Source organism: Primulina tabacum, chromosome 18 (genome assembly GCF_025594145.1).
Source record: "Primulina tabacum isolate GXHZ01 chromosome 18, ASM2559414v2, whole genome shotgun sequence".
Taxonomy (NCBI): Eukaryota; Viridiplantae; Streptophyta; class Magnoliopsida; order Lamiales; family Gesneriaceae; genus Primulina; species Primulina tabacum.
Genome location: NC_134567.1, coordinates 380,043 through 400,245, shown reverse-complemented (window position 1 = coordinate 400,245; position 20,203 = coordinate 380,043). Strand labels below are relative to the sequence as shown.

At 48.8% G+C, this 20,203-nt stretch overlaps 1 protein-coding gene across 1 annotated transcript; it reads right to left on the bottom strand.

The window, feature by feature from the left end:
- Positions 1 to 14,967: 14,967 nt before the first annotated feature.
- LOC142533504 (uncharacterized) lies at positions 14,968 to 19,765 on the bottom strand. The gene is made up of 6 exons (XM_075640311.1): positions 19,364 to 19,765; positions 18,143 to 19,252; positions 17,978 to 18,032; positions 16,761 to 17,931; positions 16,058 to 16,691; positions 14,968 to 15,498 (listed from the first exon to the last, which is right to left on the bottom strand). The coding sequence occupies exons 1-6, from the start codon at positions 19,763 to 19,765 to the stop codon at positions 14,968 to 14,970; spliced, it is 3,903 nt and encodes a 1,300-aa protein (XP_075496426.1).
- Between the last annotated feature and the right edge of the window lie 438 nt (positions 19,766 to 20,203).

Sequence of the window (20,203 nt, the reverse complement as noted above, 5' to 3'; positions counted from 1 at the left end):
AGATTCACTAGAGTTCTCCCCCTGAATCGAAGTGGAAGTGAAATATGGGTTGTGTTCCACAAACGTCACATCCATTGTGGTATAGTATTTGCGGAGAGAGGGTGAAAGACATTTATACCCTTTTTGAATTGCCGAGTAGCGTAGGAAGACACATTTGATGAATTTTGGGTATAGTTTAGTCTGACCATATTGATGTACAAAGGCAGCGCACCCAAATACCTTGAGTGGGATGGTGGTGATTAATTAGTCTAGTTGAAGGGTATGTTTTGAGAAGGGTTTGACACGAAGACTGAAATTTTAAGACTCGTGATGGCATGCGATTTATAAGAAAAGTGGCAGTTAAAACAGCATCACCCCAGAAGTGTTTGGGAACATTGGTGGTAAACATGAGTGAGCGTGCAACTTCGAGTAGGTGTCTGTTTTTCCGTTCCGCAATACCATTTTGTTGAGGGGTTTGGGTACATGAACTAGTGTGGACTATGCCATGTGTTTTAAAATAACAGCCTAGTTGATCATTAAAGAATTCACCAGCATTATCTGTATGAAAGATGTTGATATTTGCCTGGAATTGGGTTTGTATCATAACATGGAAGTTTTTGAACAATTGGCAGGCTTCAGACTTGTTCATAAGGTACACCCAGCTAAGACGAGTATGATCATCGACGAACAGTAGGAACCACCAAGTTCTATTGAGATTAGAGACCCGGGATGGTCCCCATACATCGCAATGGATCATAGAAAAAGGATGGGATGGGGTGTATGGTCTAGGATAATATGAACTTCGTGTATGCTTTGCAAATTGACATATATCACATGAATAATGCTTTGCCTTTTTATTAATGAACAATGATGGATATAAGTGCTCAAGATACATAAAGTTAGGGTGTCCTAGACGATAATGATGAAACATAATCTCACTATCTTTATTAACTGGAAAGTGAAAAGAACTAGCAAAGCACGACATAGTTGGGCTGGCTGTAATGCATGGAACCGGTGGTTTTTGATTACTTTTGAGTAGATATATGCCACCACGTAGCTCAGCACATCCAATCATCATCCCCGAGTCCTGATCCTGAAAAGAACATGAGCGAGAAGTGAAGGTTGTTAGGCAATTAGAATCACGAAGCTCAGCCCGGAGAGAAGACCCAGCTCCAATGAACTCACTGAATGAGAGCACAACCCTCCCGGAATCATCCCGAACAACGCCACCAGCAGCAGAGTCCCCAGCTATACCACGCGAGCTCCCATCCACGTTAAGCTTGAATCACCCGGACGGCGGTTGAAGCCAGCGAACAATCGCCGTCCTATGTAAAATGTGGAGAGCAACCGAAATACCCGTCGATCTCGCCACATGAAACACACCCAGCCAATGTCTGGGCTTGACAGTACGCGCAGAGTGGGCGAGACGCAGGTAAGACAAAATCTGGTACTTCACCGTCTCCACAGAGATGGGAAGATGACGGTGCTTAGCATCGTTCTGCGCAGTCCAGAGGAACCACAGAACGATGCAGGGGAGAAACTCCCGCACATGGCCCACCTGGGACCAGACCAAGTCTCTTTTCCACGCACTGAGGAACAAACTGAAATCCTCAGTGTCGGGAATACGGACCCGAAAAACGGCGCCAAAGAAATGCCAAACAGACCGAGGTACCGGGCTGCGAAGGAATATGTGTGTGAATGTCTCGTACATATCACAACACTGACATCTCGAAGCTAACGCAAAACCCCGGCGCTGGAGTACCTCATCGACTGGGAGCCACTGATGCCAGAATCTCCAGAGGAAGAACGACATAGTAGGCCTCAACCAGCTCCCCCAACACGGGCGGAAGATATCAGAAGACAGAGCATGCTGACGGATCAGCTCCCAAGCAGATCTCGCTGAAAAAGCACCATTAGAGCTATGGATCCAGCGGGCCAGATCGGGCTCTCCCGAAAGAACAGGAATCAAAACGATCTCCTCGGCAACCGAAGTAGCAACTACCGCACAAAGACGATCAAAATCCCAGGACCCCTCAGACAAAAAATGAGATATCCGGACATCACGGCCCCCGCGGACAACACACCGGGAGGACAAGGGAGCGTCCCCGAGCCAAGTGTCATCCCAAAAGGATACATCTCCAAGACCAACGCGCCAGCGAATGCCAGGCTCCGCACGAGGGCAGATCCTAAGGAGACGACGCCAAATGGGGGATATAAAACCACGGGCGGGGACACAGGCAGGAGCATCCAGCCGGCAATACTTCCGGAAAAGGAATCTCGCCCATAGAGAGGAGCCCTGCCGAAATCTGAACCATAATTTTATAGAAAAACATTCCACGAGATCTTTCAATCTGCGGAATCCAAGGCCCCCCTCAAGCACGGGGAGGCAAGCCCGGGACCACCGGGCCCAGTGCCACTTCCTTTCCAAGGGTCTCGACCCCCAGAGGAAGGCATTGAAGGCCCGCTCAAGCTTCTCCATGACAGCCAGAGGTGGCTGAACCACCTGAAACAGATAAATCGGCATGGAGAGGAGCACGCTACGTATCAGGGTCATGCGGCTACCCGGGGAGAGGGTCCGAACAGACTGTAGGAGGGGCTCAAAAAGGGAGCATGTGCGATCACCCCGATAAAGGGGAACTCCGAGATAGTTGAGGGGCAGATGACCCTCGGCGAACCCGGAGATGCGCAAAAGCCAGGAGCGGAGGCGCCCAGAGCACCTCGGAGGCAAAATCAAAGAACTCTTGGCAGCATTCACACGCTGCCCCGAACAGTTCTCGTAGTGATGCAGAAAATCGACAAGGCGCTGCATACCACGAGACCCACCACTGGCAAAAATAATGACATCATCAGCGTAAGCCAGGTGGGAAATCAAAATATCACAATCAGAACGATACCTAAGCGCAGGATGCTGCAGGTAGAGGCGGTCGAGGCCACGAGAAAGATACTCCGCCCCCAAAATGAAAAGAAGGGGAGACAATGGATCGCCCTGCCGGAGGCCTCTTGTGGAACCAAAAAACCCCGACAGAGAGCCATTGATGTTCACAGAGAAATGACAATGGGAAATACAGGCCGAGACCATAGCCACAACACGCTCTGAAAAACCAAAATGTCTCAAAACGTCAAATAGGAAATGCCACTGGACCCTATCATAGGCCTTGGCCATATCCAACTTCAAGATGACATTACCACCACGAGTGGAGAGAGTAATGCTGTGAATGAGCTCCAGGGCAAGTAGAATATTATCAGAGATCATTTGACCCGGAACAAAGCCACTCTGATTCGGGGAAACAAGTCTCTCCACCACATCCCTCAACCGAGAGTACAACAGCTTCGAGATGATTTTGTTCGTGACATTGCACAGACTGATCGGACGGAAGTCTGACCATGCACGTGCACCCTCAACTTTGGGAATCAGAGTGATCGTGGTGGCGGTAAAACCCTGAGGCATAGGAGAACCCTGGAAAAAATCAAGAACAACACCGAAAACATCCTGATGGACAATCTCCCAGCAATGCTGAAAGAACGCCGAAGAGAAGCCATCAGGGCCAGCAACGCTATCAGGGTGAATGGAGAAGACGATCGCGCGGACCTCCTCCAAAGTGGGAATCGCAGCAATACCATCATTCTCCACGGCAGAGATAACCGAGGGAAAACCCGAAAAATCAGGGCAATCGAGCGCAGAGGGCTCCCCGGCAAGAAGATCCCTGAAAAAGAAGGCTCCCGACTGCTGAATCAATTCCTGAGACGTCAGGCAGACCCCATTCTCCCATATGCGGAAAATTTTGTTCGCCACGCGTTTTTTCCTCACCATATTATGGAAGAGTCTGGTGTTCCGCTCACCATCCTCAATCCAATGGCAAGCCGCTTTCTGTTTCCAAAAATCCGCCTCCATGGCGGTGATACGGGCCAGATCCTCATTGCGATCGGACAGGGAAGTCCAATTCACGTCAGAAGGGTCGGCCTCACAGACATCCTCAGCTGAACGAACAGCCCTCTCAGCCTCAGTGAGTCTATCAAAGATGTTACGAAAAACATCCCGATTCCACCACCGGAGGTGATGCTTGAGACGCTTCATCTTGGCAAAAAGCCAAGGCATGCCGATCAGACTGCAAGGCAGATTCCAATTAAGCCTCACAGTCTGCAAAAAACCATGGTGCCTAACCCACATACGCTGGAATCAAAACGAGCTCGGCCCACGGGCAAAAACAGGAGCGGTAACCAAAAGCGGACAGTGATCTGAGACAGTACGAGCGAGATGTTCAACCCGAATCGAGCTGAAATGATCTCCCCAATCAACAAAAACCAAGACCCTGTCCAACCGCTTCCAAATGGTCTTATTCGTCCAAGTGAACGAAGACACCTCAAAACCAGCATCGATCAGGCCAGAATCAAGAATAAAAGTGTTGAATTCCTCCATGGGTAGCAACCTACCACCACGGGAGCCAAAACACTCAGACGCATCCCTGACGAAATTAAAGTCGCCCCCAACCAGCCAGGGACCCGAAACAGGCTTAACCAAAAGCAAAGAAGCCCAAATATCCCTACGCTGAACATAATCACATCTAGCATAGACAAAAGAACAAAATATCTCTGTCGACAAGAAAGAGGCAGAGACTCTGATGTGAAGGAACTGAGCATGATAAAAAACACACTCCGCCCTCACATCAGCAGCAAAAAAAAAAACCCAGATATGACCGGAGAGATTAGAGATGACTCCAGAAAACCCCAAATGGCGAGTCATGAATCTCGGATCCAGATCAATCATGGGCTCCAAAACAGCCAAAACCTTAATATGTTTCTCCTTCACAAAGGCATGAAGCCTCTGCTGGGACTCCGAACCTCGAAGTCCCCGGATATTCCAGATTAAGCAATTCATGGGGAACGGGTGGAAGAAGGATCTGATCGCTTTTTACGCAATCGCCGAACATCATCCTGAGGTCTTTTTCTGGGATTGGACATGTCAGTGTCCAGAATACTACACTAAGACCCACAGCTAACTCCAGACACAGAATGTCGATCAAAATCCTAACCAGGATCATCAGCCGACATGTGACTGGGAATCATCTCAAGAATAGGGGGTTCCTGTCGAGCAATCAACTCGTCCAGCATAGAAGTGGCATCAGCAGGGGATGCAGGAAAGGATGGGACAGAGTGACTGCTATGATTTTCAAGACAAACCTCCGGGGGGGCAAACACAGTCACCACATCCGGGCGTGAAGACCCAAGGTCGTCCACGCAATTCACATAAGGAGCACTCTCATCGTCCTCTGCCACCGTGGCCTCAGGGTGGTCAGAGATAGGGGCCTCCTGATGAGAACTCAAACCGACAGAGGGATCAAGAGGTTCATCCCTTGGGAGAAGGGACTGTTCCAAATGCTCAGCACCAAGAACATCAGCATGGGGCCCAGAACCAGAATTTTGTCCAACCAAATCATCAGCGTCAAAATGCTGGGCTTCATTATGCCAGGGGGACAGGACTTCAAAAGCATTAGATGAAACCACTCGCTGCGGGACAACAGTGCCGGGAGGGGTAACTCCAGCAGGGGGACCCCGACGCACTGTACGCCTCCTCCTCCTCCATCTGGGACCGAAGCCTATTTCTTGAAGCTGGGGCTGTGGTCCCGTAGGAAAAGCAGGAGTAACACCCTCCTGGGGTGACTGGACTGTAGGAGCAACTGGCTGCTGAGGATTAGAAGAAGCCTGATTAGGCCTTACAGGCCTAGGGTTCTTCCCATGAGAATAACATACACTAGAGGAATGTCCCAGCATCTTGCAATCAGTGCAATACGCAGGGATTTTCTCATATACAACATCAAGGACCTGGGTATGGTCTCCCCAACCTACCCAAACCTGCTTAGTGAGAGGCTCTAAGACATTTATCTCCACACAAACTCGAGCAAAAGAGCCACGAGAAGCATTAGCAGTGTAGTCGTCCATTTTCACCGGTTTACCCACGAGTTTAGCCAAAGCAAAAAGAATGCGTTTGTCAAACAAGTGCAGGGGTAAACCTGGAAAACGAATCCAAATTGGAGCAATGGGGGATTCCTCTTGTAACTGAAATTCAGGGGTCCACTTAGAGAACCTGATCCCCAGTGGTCCCACCATCATGTTCCCTCGCGTCCAGATACGAGCATAGTCCTCTTCACAGGAGAGGGAAATAACAAGAAAACCTCGGGGCAAGAATTTTAAATCAAAGGAACGCACCAGTCCCAATTTACCAAAAGCCATAGAAATCATAGAATTAGGAACTAGTGACCGGTTGCCTGAAATTTTTCCAACCAAAGCATATTTGAAGGGCTCAGACAATGAAGAAATGACCTCAGCTGGGAATCTGATGCCCGGCTTACCATCTATCAAAGACGGTGCGGGTATCTCTTCCATCGAATTGAACATATCATCAAAACTTTTCTTCACCGCTCGAGGGGACGGTGGTGCTAAAACATCACGAAATGACACAGGAATAGAACCAACAACGTTCGTACCTGAACTGGCCGCAGGAACATTGGGATTGGCTGCTGAGTTGACTTCAGTGACTCGAATGTGTGACTCGCCCGAGTTGACTGGCAAGTTACCTGCCGGAGTACCACCATGGATCGGCGAAGCAGCGGAGAACATGAAACCGGTACCCATTCCAGCAGAACCGGGCGGAGGAGGGGCGAAATCGGGAAAAACAGTCGCCGGAAAAGGTGAAGAAATCGGAATTTGGGCGTTTACAATCGCCGGCGAATTTGGAGAAATTGAAGATGCCACAATCTTACCCATAACATGGGGAGTGTACGCTGAAGAGGAATTGAAAATCAGTGCTACCACGGCGGAGTAATTGGACAAAGACGAACTCGCAGCGAGTGAACAGTGGCTCGGAAACGTAGATCTGAAATTACCGTCGCCTGAGAACGTCATTGGGGCTAGAACATGAGGCGAAATGTTCGTCTGGGAGGGGGGTTCCAGATCGTGGCTTCACTTGAAAAAAGGTGGCCGGAGACGGCCGGAATCGGCAAAAAACCAGACAAAGTCGGCATGAACAGTGACGACGGAGATTCAACAGCTGATTGCGGCCGATGAGGGAGGAAAGACGGTCGCGCATGGGGTGCAATAGAAAGGGCACTCAAAGACGCTTCAGATGAAACACATCCGGCACCGGGAGAGGACGTGTACGCCGGCGGCGAAGAAATCATCGGAGACGACAGAATTTCTATTGGCTTGTTTGACGGGAAATCGGACTCCATTTGGACTGAAACCTGGACAGTAAGGTCGCCGTGAGGAGGCGGTTCAGGTGGGGTGGTTGGCCGGCCGGGATCCCGCGGCGGGAGCATGGCGGCGGTAGGCAGTGAATAGTAACGAAATTAGTGTGTTTTTTCTCACGCTTTTAGTGTGTGTTTTTTTGAGAAAATTTTTTTGGGGACGAATGGTTTAGGGTTTAGGGTTAAGGGTTTGCGGTTTTTTTTTAAAAACACCGCCGGAAGCGGGGGTTAGGCAAACCCCTACCTGTATATAGCATCAAAACAGCAATACAAGATAACACCTTAAGAGAGGAGGATGAAACCAAAGCTCTCTAAAGGCTAGTCATACAGAACCTAAAAACAAAGACTTAGGGAGGCAAATACACGAGCTAAAAGCAAATCCCTAAGTGAGATGCATAATAAAACATAACACCTAAGAACAGCGCTAGAAACATGAAAACAAATCGAAACATATGTAAACAGTTATGATCCAGCTCAAAAATAGGTGCAAAAGACCACCGATGGTACCCATATCTGAGCTGTCTGTCAATGTAATACCAAACTGAAAAGAACAGCCTAATCCGAGATCGATCAACTATGCAGGATCTCGCAGTGAAGAGAGTAATCAGCTGGAAAGTCCCAATATAATAACAGTCGAAGCACCAAAATAAGACCGCAATCCAGCTCAAACCATAGAAGCTCCCAGACCCAATAAGAGAATGACGACGGCCTAAGCTCATAATATCAGAAATGAAAGCATGAATCGCATGACTGTGACTCGGATATAAGAAACAACCAATAGAGAACATCCAGAGCCACCAATGGTCGCAGAAAAATATATAACATAGAAGCCCCGACATGAAGGTAACCCCGGGCCAGAGAAACCAATGAAAAAGATCATCCAGAGACATCACAACAGTCGGCAAGTAAAAGAGAGAAGTCGTCGGGCAAGGAGAAGCCTGCAAAGAAAGCCCGCCGGGGTCCAGGAATGGACCAAAGAGAAGCACAAACAGAAATAGCGCTCCAGGGAATATGAGAGGGCCAAAGAAAAGCACCAATAGGTAGAGTGCAAGAGCCCACCCAATCCCGAGGAGACAAAACATGTAGTGTGCGAGTGTCTGAGCCCACTCACACCAGTCTGGCAGAACGGGGGAAAAGAGAAACCCCCTAACTAACAGTACCTGCAAAGAAAAAATATACATATACATATAGAGAGACAAAAGAAATGGATCCAAGAGAAGGGAAGGGCTGCAAACAGCTAAGAACATCTATATCTCAGATAATGAAGCCCGGAGCTATCCGAGCGAGCAAGTATAGAAATGTGCCTAGGGAGGGAAGGACCTAACTCTAAGGTAAAGTGCCTAAGGTCATGGGCCCTCGCCGCCAACGCATCCGCCACCGAATTACCCTCCCGGAATATATGCAAAATATGAACAAACCGCCCCCTCAAGAGGACCAGAATCCTGGATACAATGTGATCAAGACCCCAGCAACATCGACGGGAACGAATGAGCTGAATAGAAGTCAGAGAATCAAGCTCGATCCAAAGAGGGAAAAAAGAATGATCGAAACAAAGGAGAAGACCCCTCCAAACCGCCCAAAGCTCAGCCCGGAGAGAAGACCCAGCTCCAATGAACTCGCTGAATGAGAGCACAACCCTCTCGAAATCATCCCGAACAATGCCACCAGCAGCAGAGTCCCTAGATATACCACGCGAGCTCCCATCCACATTAAGCTTGAAGCACCCGGACGGCGGTCTCAGCCAGTGGACAATCGCCGTCCTATGTAATCTGGGGAGAGCAACCGAAATAGGCATCGATCTCGCCACATGAAACACACCCAGCCAATATCTGGGCTTGACAGTATGCGCAGAGTGGGCGAGACGCAGGTAAGACAAAATCTGGTACTTCACCGTCTCCCAAGAGATGGAAAGATGACGGTGCTTAGCATCGTTCCGCGCAGTCCAGAGGAACCACATAACGATGCAGGGGAGAAACTCCCGCACATGGCCCCCTTGGGACCAGACCAAATCTCTTTTCCACGCACTGAGGAACAAACTGAAATCCTCAGTGTCGGGAATACGGACCAGAAAAATGGCGCCAAAAAAACGCCAAACAGACCCAGCTACCGGGCTGCGAAGGAATATGTGTGTGAATGTCTCGGACATATAACAACACTGACATCTCGAAGCTAACGCAAAACCCCGGCGCTGGAGTACCTCATCAACTGGGAGCCACTGATGCCAGAATCTCCAAAGGAAGAACGACATGGTAGGCCTCAACCAGCTCCCCCAACACGGGCGGAATATATCAGAAGACGGAGCACGCTGACGGATCAGTTCCCAAGCAGATCTCACTGTAAAAGCACCTTCAGAGCTATGGATCCAGCGTGCCAGATCGGGCTCTCCCGAAATAACAGGAATCAAAACGATCTCCTCGGCAACCTAAGGAGAAACTGCCGCACAAAGGCGATCAAAATCCCAGGACCCCTCAGACAAAAAATGAGATATCCGGACATCACGGCCCCCGCGGACCACACACCGGGAGGACAAGGGAGCGTCCCCGAGCCAAATGTCATCCCAAAAGGATACATCTCCAAGACCAACGCGCCAGCGAATGCCAGGCTCCGCACGAGGGCGGATCCTAAGGAGACGACGCCAAATGGGGGATATAGAACCACGGGCGGGGACACAGGCAGGAGCATCCAGCTGGCAATACTTCCGGAAAAGGAATCTCGCCCATAGAGAGGAGTCCTGCCGAAATCTGAACCATAATTTTATAGAAAAACATTCCACAAGATCTTTCAATCTGCGGAATCCAAGGCCCCCCTCAAGCACGGGAAGGAAAGCCCGGGACCACCGGGCCCAATGCCACTTCCTATCCAAGGGTCTCGACCCCCAGAGGAAGGCATTGAAGACCCGCTCAAGCTTCTCCATGACAGCCAGAGGTGGCTGAACCACCAGAAACAGATAAATCGGCATGGAGAGGAGGACGCTATGTATCAGGGTCATGCGGCTACCCGGGGATAGGGTCCGAATCTCCCAACCCTCTAATTTCCTACGCACAGACTGTAGGAGGGGCTCAAAAAGGGAGCATGTGCGATTACCCCGATAAAGGGGAACTCCTAGGTACTTGAGGGGCAGATGACCCTCAGCAAACCCGGTGATGCGTAAAAGCCGGGAGCGGAGGCTCCCAGAGCACCTCGGAGGCAAAATCAAAGAACTCTTGGCAGCATTCACACGCTGCCCCGAACAGTTCGCGTAGTGATGCAGAAAATCGACAAGGCGTTGCATACCACGAGACCCACCACTGGCAAAAATAATGACATCATCAGCTTAAGCCAGATGGGAAATCAAAATATCACAATCAGAACGGTACCTGAACGTAGGATGCTGCAGGTAGAGGCGGTCAAGGCCACGAGAAAGATACTCCGCCCCCAAAACAAAGAGAAGGGGAGACAATGGATCGCCCTGCCAGAGGCCTCTGGTGGAACCAAAAAACCCCGATAGAGAGCCATTGATGTTGACGGAGAAATGACAATGGGAAATACAGGCCGAGACCAAAGCCACAACACTCTCTGAAAAACCAAAATGTCTCAAAACGTCAATTAGGAAAGGCCACTCGACCCTATCATAGGCCTTGGCCATATCCAACTTCAAGATGACATTACCACCACGAGTGGGGAGAGTGAGATTGTGAGTGAGCTCCTGGGCAAGGAGAATATTATCAGAGATTATCCGGCCCGGAACGAAGCCACTCTGGTTCGGTGAAACAAGTCTCTCCACCACATCCCTCAACCGAGAGTACAACAACTTCGAGATGATTTTGTTTGTGACATTGCACAGACTGATCGAACGGAAGTCCGACCAAGCGCGTGCACCCTCGACTTTGGGAATCAGAGTGATCGTGGTGGCGGTAAAGCCCTGAGGCATAGGAGAACCCTGGAAAAAATCAAGAACAACACCAAAAACATCCTGATGGACAATCTCCCAACAATGCTGAAAGAACGCCGAAGAAAAGCCATCAGGGCCAACAACGCTATCAGGGTGAATGGAGAAGACAGTTGCGCGGACCTCCTCCAAAGAGGGAATCGCAGCAATACCATCAATCTCCACGGCAGAGATAACCGAGGGAAAACCAGAAAAATCAGGGCAAGCGAGCGCAGAGGGCTCCCCGGTAAGAAGATCCTGGAAAAACAAGGCTCCCGGCTGCTGAATCAATTACTGAGACGTCAGACAGACCCCATTCTCCCATATGCGGAAAATTTTGTTCGCCACGCACTTTTTCCTCACCATATTATGGAAGAGTCTGGTGTTCCGCTCACCATCCTCAAGCCAATGGCAAGCCGCTTTCTGTTTCCAAAAATCCGCCTCCATGGCGGTGATACGGGCCAGATCCTCATTGCGATCGGACAGAGAAGTCCAATTCGCGTCAGAAGGGTCGGACAGTGATCCGAGACAGTACGAGCGAGATGTTCAACCCGAATCGAGCTGAAATGATCTCCCCAATCAACAGAAACCAAGACCCTGTCCAACCGCTTCCAAATGGTCTTATTCGTCCAAGTGAACGAAGACCCCTCAAAACCAGCATCGATCAGGCCAGAATCAAGAATAAAAGTGTTGAACTCCTCCATTGGTAGAAACCTACCACCACGGGAGCCCAAGCACTCAGACGCATCCCTGACGACATTAAAGTCGCCCCCAACCAGCCAGGGACCCAAAACAGGCTTAACCAAAAGCAAAAAAGCCCAAAGATCCCTACGCTGAACATAATCACATATAGCATAGACAAAAGAACAAAATATCTCTGTCGGCAAGAAAGAAGCAGAGACTTTGATGTGAAGGAACTGAGCATGATCAAAAACACACTCTGCCCTCATATCAGCAGCAAAAAATACCCAGATATGACCAGAGAGATTAGAGATGACTCCAGAAAACCCCAAACGACGAGTCATGAATCTCGGATCCAGATCAATCATGGGCTCCAAAACAGCCAAAACCTTAATCTGTTTCTCCTTCACAAAGGCATGAAGCCTCTGCTGGGACTCCGAACCTCGAAGTCCCCGGATATTCCAGATTAAACAATTCATGGGGAACGGGTGGAAGAAGGATCCGATCGCTTTTTACGCGATCGCCGACCATCATCCTGAGGTCTTTTTCTTGGATTGGACATGTCAGTGTCAAAAATACTACACTCAGACCCACAGCTAATCCCAGACACAGAATGTCGATCAAAATCCTAACCAGGATCATCAGCCGACATGTGACTGGGAATCATCTCAAGAATAGGGGGTTCCTGTTGAGCAATCAACTCGTCCAGCATAGAAGTGGCATCAGCAGGGGATGCAGGAAAGGATGGGACAGAGTGACTGCTATGATTTTCAAGACAAACCTCCGGGGGGGCAAACACAGTCACCACATCCGGGCGTGGAGACCCAAGGTCGTCCACGCAATCCACATAAGGAGCACTCTCATCGTCGTCTGCCACCGTGACCTCAGGGCGGTCAGAGATAGGGGCCTCCTGATGAGAACTCAAACCGACAGAGGGATCAGGAACACCTAATCCAAGCTCCTCAGAGCCTACCTCTGTCTCCTGTAAATAGGAAAGAACTCCAAAAGAGTTCGAAGCAAGAGGATCATCCCTCGGGAGAGCCTGACGAACAGGCCGCCGTCTCTGTCTACGTCGGGGACCATGGCCATTGACATGAAGCTGGGGCTGTGGTCCCGGAACAACCTCAGGGGCAGCACCCTCCTGGTGTGACTTTCCCACAGTCTCATCCTGAGTCGGGGGAACAGGACCAGTAGGCCTGATCCGGACTGGACGGGGATTCTTCCCATGCGAATAACAAACAGTGGTCGCATGCCCCAGCATTTTGCAATCAGTACAATAAGCTGAAATCTTCTCATAGACTACCTCAATCTCCTGAACGTGATCATCCCAAGACACCCAGATGGACTGGACAGGGGGCTCCAAGACATTAATCTCAACACAAATGCGAGCAAAGGCTCCCCGAGTACCATCTGCTGTGTATTCATCAATCTTAATGGGAGTGCCCAAAAGCTTCGCAAGAGCACAAAGGCTCTTCTTGTCATAAAGATGGAGTGGTAACTCCGGAAGTCGGACCCAAACCAGAGCAAGTGGGGACTCCGCCTGGAAATTGAACTCCGGGGTCCACTTGGAGAGTCTGATACCAAGTGGACCGATAAACAAACTGCCCTTGGTCCAAAGACGTGCATAATCCTCCTCACAGGAGAGGACAATCACAAGAAAACCCCTTGGCAAGAATTTCAAATTATACGGTCGCCCAAAACCGAAAGTGGTAAAAGCCGCAAATATAGCATGATTGGGCACAATTGATCGGTTTCCAGAAATTTTACCGACCAAAGCAAACTTGAACGGAGCAGATAAAGATGAAATAGTCTCATCCGAGAAGTGAATGCCCGGCTTACCGTCCTTAAAGGACGGTGCAGGCATCTCATCCATCGACCCAAGAAAATCCTCGAAACTGTTCTTTGTCGTCCGAGAGGACGACGGGGCCAAAACATCTCGAAAAGACAGTGGTGGTGTAACAGTAGCAAAAGGGCCAGAAAAACCCGAAGAAGTACCTGGATTAACCGAAGTGATTTTCCGCGATCTCGGGTTTGACCGTTGACCGTTGACTTTATGGTTGACTTTTCGATCGAAGGACCACAGGTGAACGACGACGGCGAACAGAGCACAGAACCGGTACCAGCCGGAGTAGAATCGATCGGCGGAGGGGTCAAATCAGAGGGAACAGTAGCCGAAAAATGAGATGAAATTGAAATTTGGGCGTTTCCGGCCACGATCGATTTTTCAGAAATTGAAGATACAGGGCTCTTACCCATGCCTGGACGATCAATCCGTGAAGAGGAATTGAAAAAATACGCCCGGGAGATGCCGGAAATCGAAGAAGAAGAAGACGTGAAGATCGCGCCCTTCGCTGGAATCGTAGATCTAAAATCGCCGGCGACTGAGAACGGCGTTGGAGTTGAAACCGGTGCCATTGTGATCGTCTGGGGGTGGACATTACAGATCGGGGATGGAATTGAACCAAGGTTGGAAGAAACGGCCGGAATCGAAGTAAGCATTTCCGGCGATTGGATGAACAGTGAAGGCGTCACTTTGAACGCCGATTCCGGTGGATTGACTGACTTATTGTGAGCGGGGGTGGTACCAATCGAATCTTCTGGCAAAGGCGATTCAAGTGATGGCTGTCCGGCGCCGGGAGGAGTAGTACACGGCGCATGCGAAAAGATGGACGGAAATTGCGCATGTTCAGGCGTGAAATTGAAGGGGTTGCCGGACTCCAAATGTTCTGAAATTTTGTAGGTAGTGTCGCCGGACGATGGAGGTTCAAGTGGTGGTGGTGTCCGGCCGGGATCCGGCGGCGGTAGCATAGTGGCAGTTGGGCGTGAATAGTGACGAAATTTGTGTGTTTTTCTCACGCTTTTAGTGTGTGTTTTTTGAGAGCATTTTTTTGGGGTTTGGGGTTTAGGGTTTAGGGTTTTTTTTTTTCCGGAAAACACCGCCGGATGCGGGGGGGTTAGGCAGACCCCTTCCTGTATATATCCACAAAATAAACAGTAACAAAACACAGAATACAGAAAAAAGACCTAAAAGAGGAGGTGGATAAAACCAAAACCTCCTCAAAAAGGCTAAAGCAGTAGAAACATAAATACAAAGCAACCTAGGGAAGGAATTACAAAAGCAAAACGAACCCTAGAAGATTACCAAATAAGCGGCAACAACTAATCAAAAACGAGAAGCGCTATGAACCACATACTGAGGAAGACAAAATGATAAAGACGAGATGATCGCAGAGTCCATGCAAAAGCTCTCATCCCGGAGCTATCATCCTGGAGAGTCCAATCTGTCAATATAAATATAATCTGGTAGCTGGCAACTGTACCAAACCCACTAGTCAAAAGAAAATATGGCCACGAAGTCACTATACAATGGCGATCACAGAGCAAGATATAGATCGCAATCCCGCCAGAACAAAAGATATCTAGCATCTGAATCAAAAGAGCAGAGAGCTCGATCCCATGAAGTAGGAGTCTGACGAACATGTCATAAAAAGCAGAGGATCCTTTAGAAAGCACCCCATGAATCCACCATGACATCCAGCAAACACCTCTACAATAACTGATACGGCGGCCAAGGAGAACCAGCAGTAAACGCCCGCCAGGAACCATGAATGTGCCAAAGGAAAGCACCAACAGAAATAGGGCAGAAACCCACTCAGAACAAACAAGAATACACACATCATGTGCAAGTGTCTGGACCCACTTGCACATACCATATGGAAGTGAAAAACAACCTCCAAGTACACTAACCTGCAATAAAATATATATATATATATATATATGTATATAGATATAAATAGATATAGAGCCAGATATCATAAAGAAAGAGATCCAAAAAAGAAGAAGGGGCTGCAAATGGCTAAGAGGATCTGTTTCTGAGGTATGGAAGCCCAGAATGATCAGATCTAGCAAGGATGGAGATGTCTGGAGGTAGGGAAGGACCTAACTCTAAGGTATACTGCCTAAAAGTATGAGCCCTCGCCGCCAAGGCATTCGCCACTGAATTCCCTTCCCGGTAAATATGCGATAAATGAACAGATCGCCCCCTCATCAACAAAAGAATCCGTGTAACAAAATGTTCAAGATCCCAGCAGCACCGACGAGAACGAAGTAAAAGAATGGAAATCCAAGAGTCAGTCTCAATCCAAAGAGGGAAGAGATGAAGATCAGAAGAAATGAGAAGACCCCTCCAAATAGCCCATAATTCTGCCCGGACATTGGTCCCAACTCCAATGAACTCACTGAAAGAAACCCCCACATGCCCAGAAGAGTCACGAACAACACCACCAACAGTAGATGCCCCAGGACTACCTCTCGAACTCCCATCTACATTCAATTTAAAACACCCAAACGGCCGCCGCAACCAACGAACAATCGTCAGTTTACGAGCCCTACGCAACTGAACAAAAATCCCCATAGCCCTCGCAGCCTGCAAAACACCCCGCAAGTGCATGGGCTTAACAGTAGACGCAGCGTGAGCGAGGCGCAAATAAGACAAAATCTGAGACTTAACAGTCTCCGCGGAAATGTGCAAATGACGGTGTTTCGCATCATTACGAGCCGTCCAGAGAAACCATAAAACAATAAAAGGCAAAAACTCCTTCACGTGGCCCCTAAGAGTCCACCCCGGATGCCTCTTCCAAGCACTGAGGAAGAGTCTGAAATCGGTGGTAAGGGGAATACGGACATGAAAAACAGCCCCAAAGTAATGCCATACAGACCTGGCAAGAGGGCTATCAATGAAAATGTGCGTGAATGTCTCAGGCATCTCACAGCACTGACATTTAGACGCCAGCTCGAAACCACGACGCTGGAGCACATCGTCAACTGGAAGCCATTGATGCCAAAACCTCCAGAGAAATAAAGATATAGTAGGCCTCAGCCAACTGCCCCAGCAAGGAGTGAAGATATCAGAAACTTGGTCTCTCAAGCGGACAAGCTCCCATGCGGATTACAGCGAAAAAACACCGTCAGAACTATGCACCCAAATAGCCGAATCGTGCTCCCCCGATGCAATAGGGATCAGAGTAATAGTCTCAGCAACAGAGGGTGGGACAACTGAGCAGAGGAGGTCAAAATCCCAAGCCCCATCTGAAAGAAAGTGAGAAACACGGACACCCCGATCCCCCCTAAGCAGAACCTGACTAGACAAGGGAACATCCCCACACCAGATGTCATCCCAAAAGGTAACATCTCCCATCCCAATTCTCCATCGAATGCCAGATTCAGCACGAGCCCTAATCTTAAGCAAACGACGCCAAGTGGGAGAAATGAACCCAGCAGATGAAACATAAGCTGGATGCACCAACTGGCAATATTTTCTCATCATGAATTTGGCCCATAGGGATGAACCTTGACGAAAACGAAACCATAATTTAATGGAGAAGCTTTCCACAATATCTTTGAGCCTGTGAAATCCAAGACCCCCTTCAGAGACAGGAAGACATGCACGAGACCACCTCGCCCAATGCCATTTCTTATCCAAGGATCTGGATCCCCACAGGAAACAATTGAAAACATTCTCAAGCCTCTCCATAACTGCCAGAGGTGGCTGGACTACCTGGAACATGTAAATGGGAACTGAAAGGAGGACACTCCTAAGGAGAGTCATACGGCTCCCCGGGGAAAGAGTTTTAAGCTCCCAACCCTCCAACTTCTTACTCATCATCTGCACAAGGGGATCAAAAAGAGAGCAAACTCTATTCCCACGAAACAAAGGAACTCCGAGGTATTTGATAGGAAAACAACCCTCCCCAAACCCAGTGATACGAAGGAGACGGGAACGAGTACGACCAGAACACCTCGGAGGCAAAATAATGACACTCTTAACTGCATTCACCAACTGCCTCGAGCAGTTTTCATAGTGATGCAAAAAATCCATGAGACTGTTCATCTCACGAGTCCCACCATTGGCAAAAATAATGATATCATCAGCATAGGCCAGGTGGGAAAGAAGGAGATCACAACCAGATCGGTACCTAATCGCAGGATACTGACGATAAAGACGATCAAGACCACGCGAAAGGTACTCTGCCCCCAAAATGAAAAGAAGTGGGGACAAAGGGTCGCCCTGCCGGAGACCCCTAGTGGATCCAAAGAATCCAGTGAGTGAACCATTGATATTAACTGAAAATTGGCAATGAGAAATGCAGGCAGATATCATCGACACTACCTGCTCTGAAAAGCCATAATGCCTCAAAACATCCAACAGAAAAGACCATTGGACCCTATCATAGGCTTTAGCCATATCCAGTTTCAAAATAACATTGCCACCACGGGTGGGGAGAGAAAGACTATGAGTGAGCTCTTGAGCAAGGAGGATATTATCCGTAATCACCCGCCCTGGAACAAAGCCACTCTGATTCCACGAAACCAGCCTCTCCGCCACCTCCTTCAGCCGAGAATATAAAAGTTTGGAAATTATCTTATTAGTCACATTAAACAAGCTGATAGGACGAAAGTCCGACCAAGCCTGAGCACCCATGACTTTGGGAATCAATGTGATCGTGGTGACAGTAAACCCCTGTGGCAAGGGACTACCCCGAAAGAAATCCAGGACCGCATCCAAAACATCCTGATGGAAAATCTCCCAGCAATGCTGAAAGAAGGTCGAAGAGAATCCATCAGGCCCCGCCACACTATCACGATGAATGGAGAAAACAGTCGCCCGCACCTCCTCCAAAGAAGGAGGGGCAGCAATATTTGCGTTCTCCAAATCCGAGATCACCAAGGGGAAATCAGAAAAATCTGGACAAGAAAGCACAAAAGGATCCCCAGTAAGCAGGTTTTGAAAAAAGGCAGCCCCAGACTGCTGAATAAGCTCAGGGAAAGTAAGGCAAGAGCCATTATCCCAAATACGGAAGATTTTATTAGCCACCCTTTTTTTCTTGACCATATAGTGGAAGAGTTTGGTGTTCCTCTCACCATCCTCTAACCACCTACAAGCGGCTTTTTGCCGCCAAAAATCCGCCTCCATGGCGGTAACCCTAGCAAGATCCGCATTGCAATTGGACAAACTAGTCCAATGCAAATCCGAAGGATCAGCCTCGCAATCAGCCTCAGCAATCCGGACAGCCTGCTCCGCCTCAGCAAGTTTGGCAAAAAGATCACCAAAAACACTCTTATTCCACCACTTCAGATGGCTTTTGAGGCGCTTCAATTTCACAAAAAGACGGTGCATGCCGTTCAAATGACACGGAAAATTCCAATTAAGCCTCACCGTCTGTAAAAAACCATGGTGCCTGAGCCACCACATGCTCTGAAAGCGAAAAGAACTCGGCCCACTAGCAAAGACCGGGACTGACACAAAAAGAGGACAATGGTCAGAGACCGTACGAATGAGGTGCTCCACACGAATAGAATGAAAATGGTCACCCCAATCAACAGACACAAAAACTCGATCAAGACGCTTCCAAATGGTCTTGTTCGTCCACGTGAACGAAGACCCCTCAAAACCAGCATCCACTAACCCAGAATCCAAAATAAAGTGATTAAATTCTTCCATGGGAAGCAACCGCCCACCAGAAGAACCCAAACACTCCGACAAATTTCTAACTACGTTAAGGTCGCCACCAACAAGCCAAGGACCCTGAGCAGGCTTAACCTGAAGCAAAGAAGTCCAAAGCTGTCTGCGCTCAATGTAGTCACACTTAGCATAAACAAAGGAGCAAAAGACAGTGGTCGGCAAAAAAGTAGCAGAAACCCGGAAGTGAAGGAATTGAGTGTGATCAAGGAGACACTCAACCATCACATCCTCAGCAAAGAAAACCCAGATATGACCCGAGGAGTTCGATATAACTCGAGAAAAACCAAAACGACGAGTCATAAAACGAACATCCAGATCAATCATGGGTTCCAAAATAGCCAAGATCTTGACTCTCTTTTCTTTAACATGGGCATGTAGCCTTTGTTGAGACTTCGAGCTCCGGAGCCCCCTGACATTCCATATGAGAAAATTCATGGAGAATGGGCACCAGAACCGCCCTGTCGCTTTTTACGCGACCTATGAAAAGCATTCTCCTTCCTTTTCTTAATATCCCCCATATCAGCATCCAGAATACGACCTTCAGACCTACAGCCATCACCCGACTCAGAATGCCGATCGAATTCCTGATCAGTATCTCCAGCAGATTCCAGCCGGAAGACCAGCTCACTGACAGAAGGACCCTGCCTAGCAACCAATTCCTCTACCGTAGAGGAAGCATCATCAGGAGACAAAGGAACAGAGGGGATGGAATGACTACTGTGATTCAAAGTACAAGGCCCCAGAGAACCAAACACAGGCAACTCACTAGTAGACGGGACCCCAATACCATCCACACAATCATCCAACTGTAACCCTCCATCAATAACCTCATCACTGAGGATCACACCCTCAACAAGAACAGACTCCAATGGA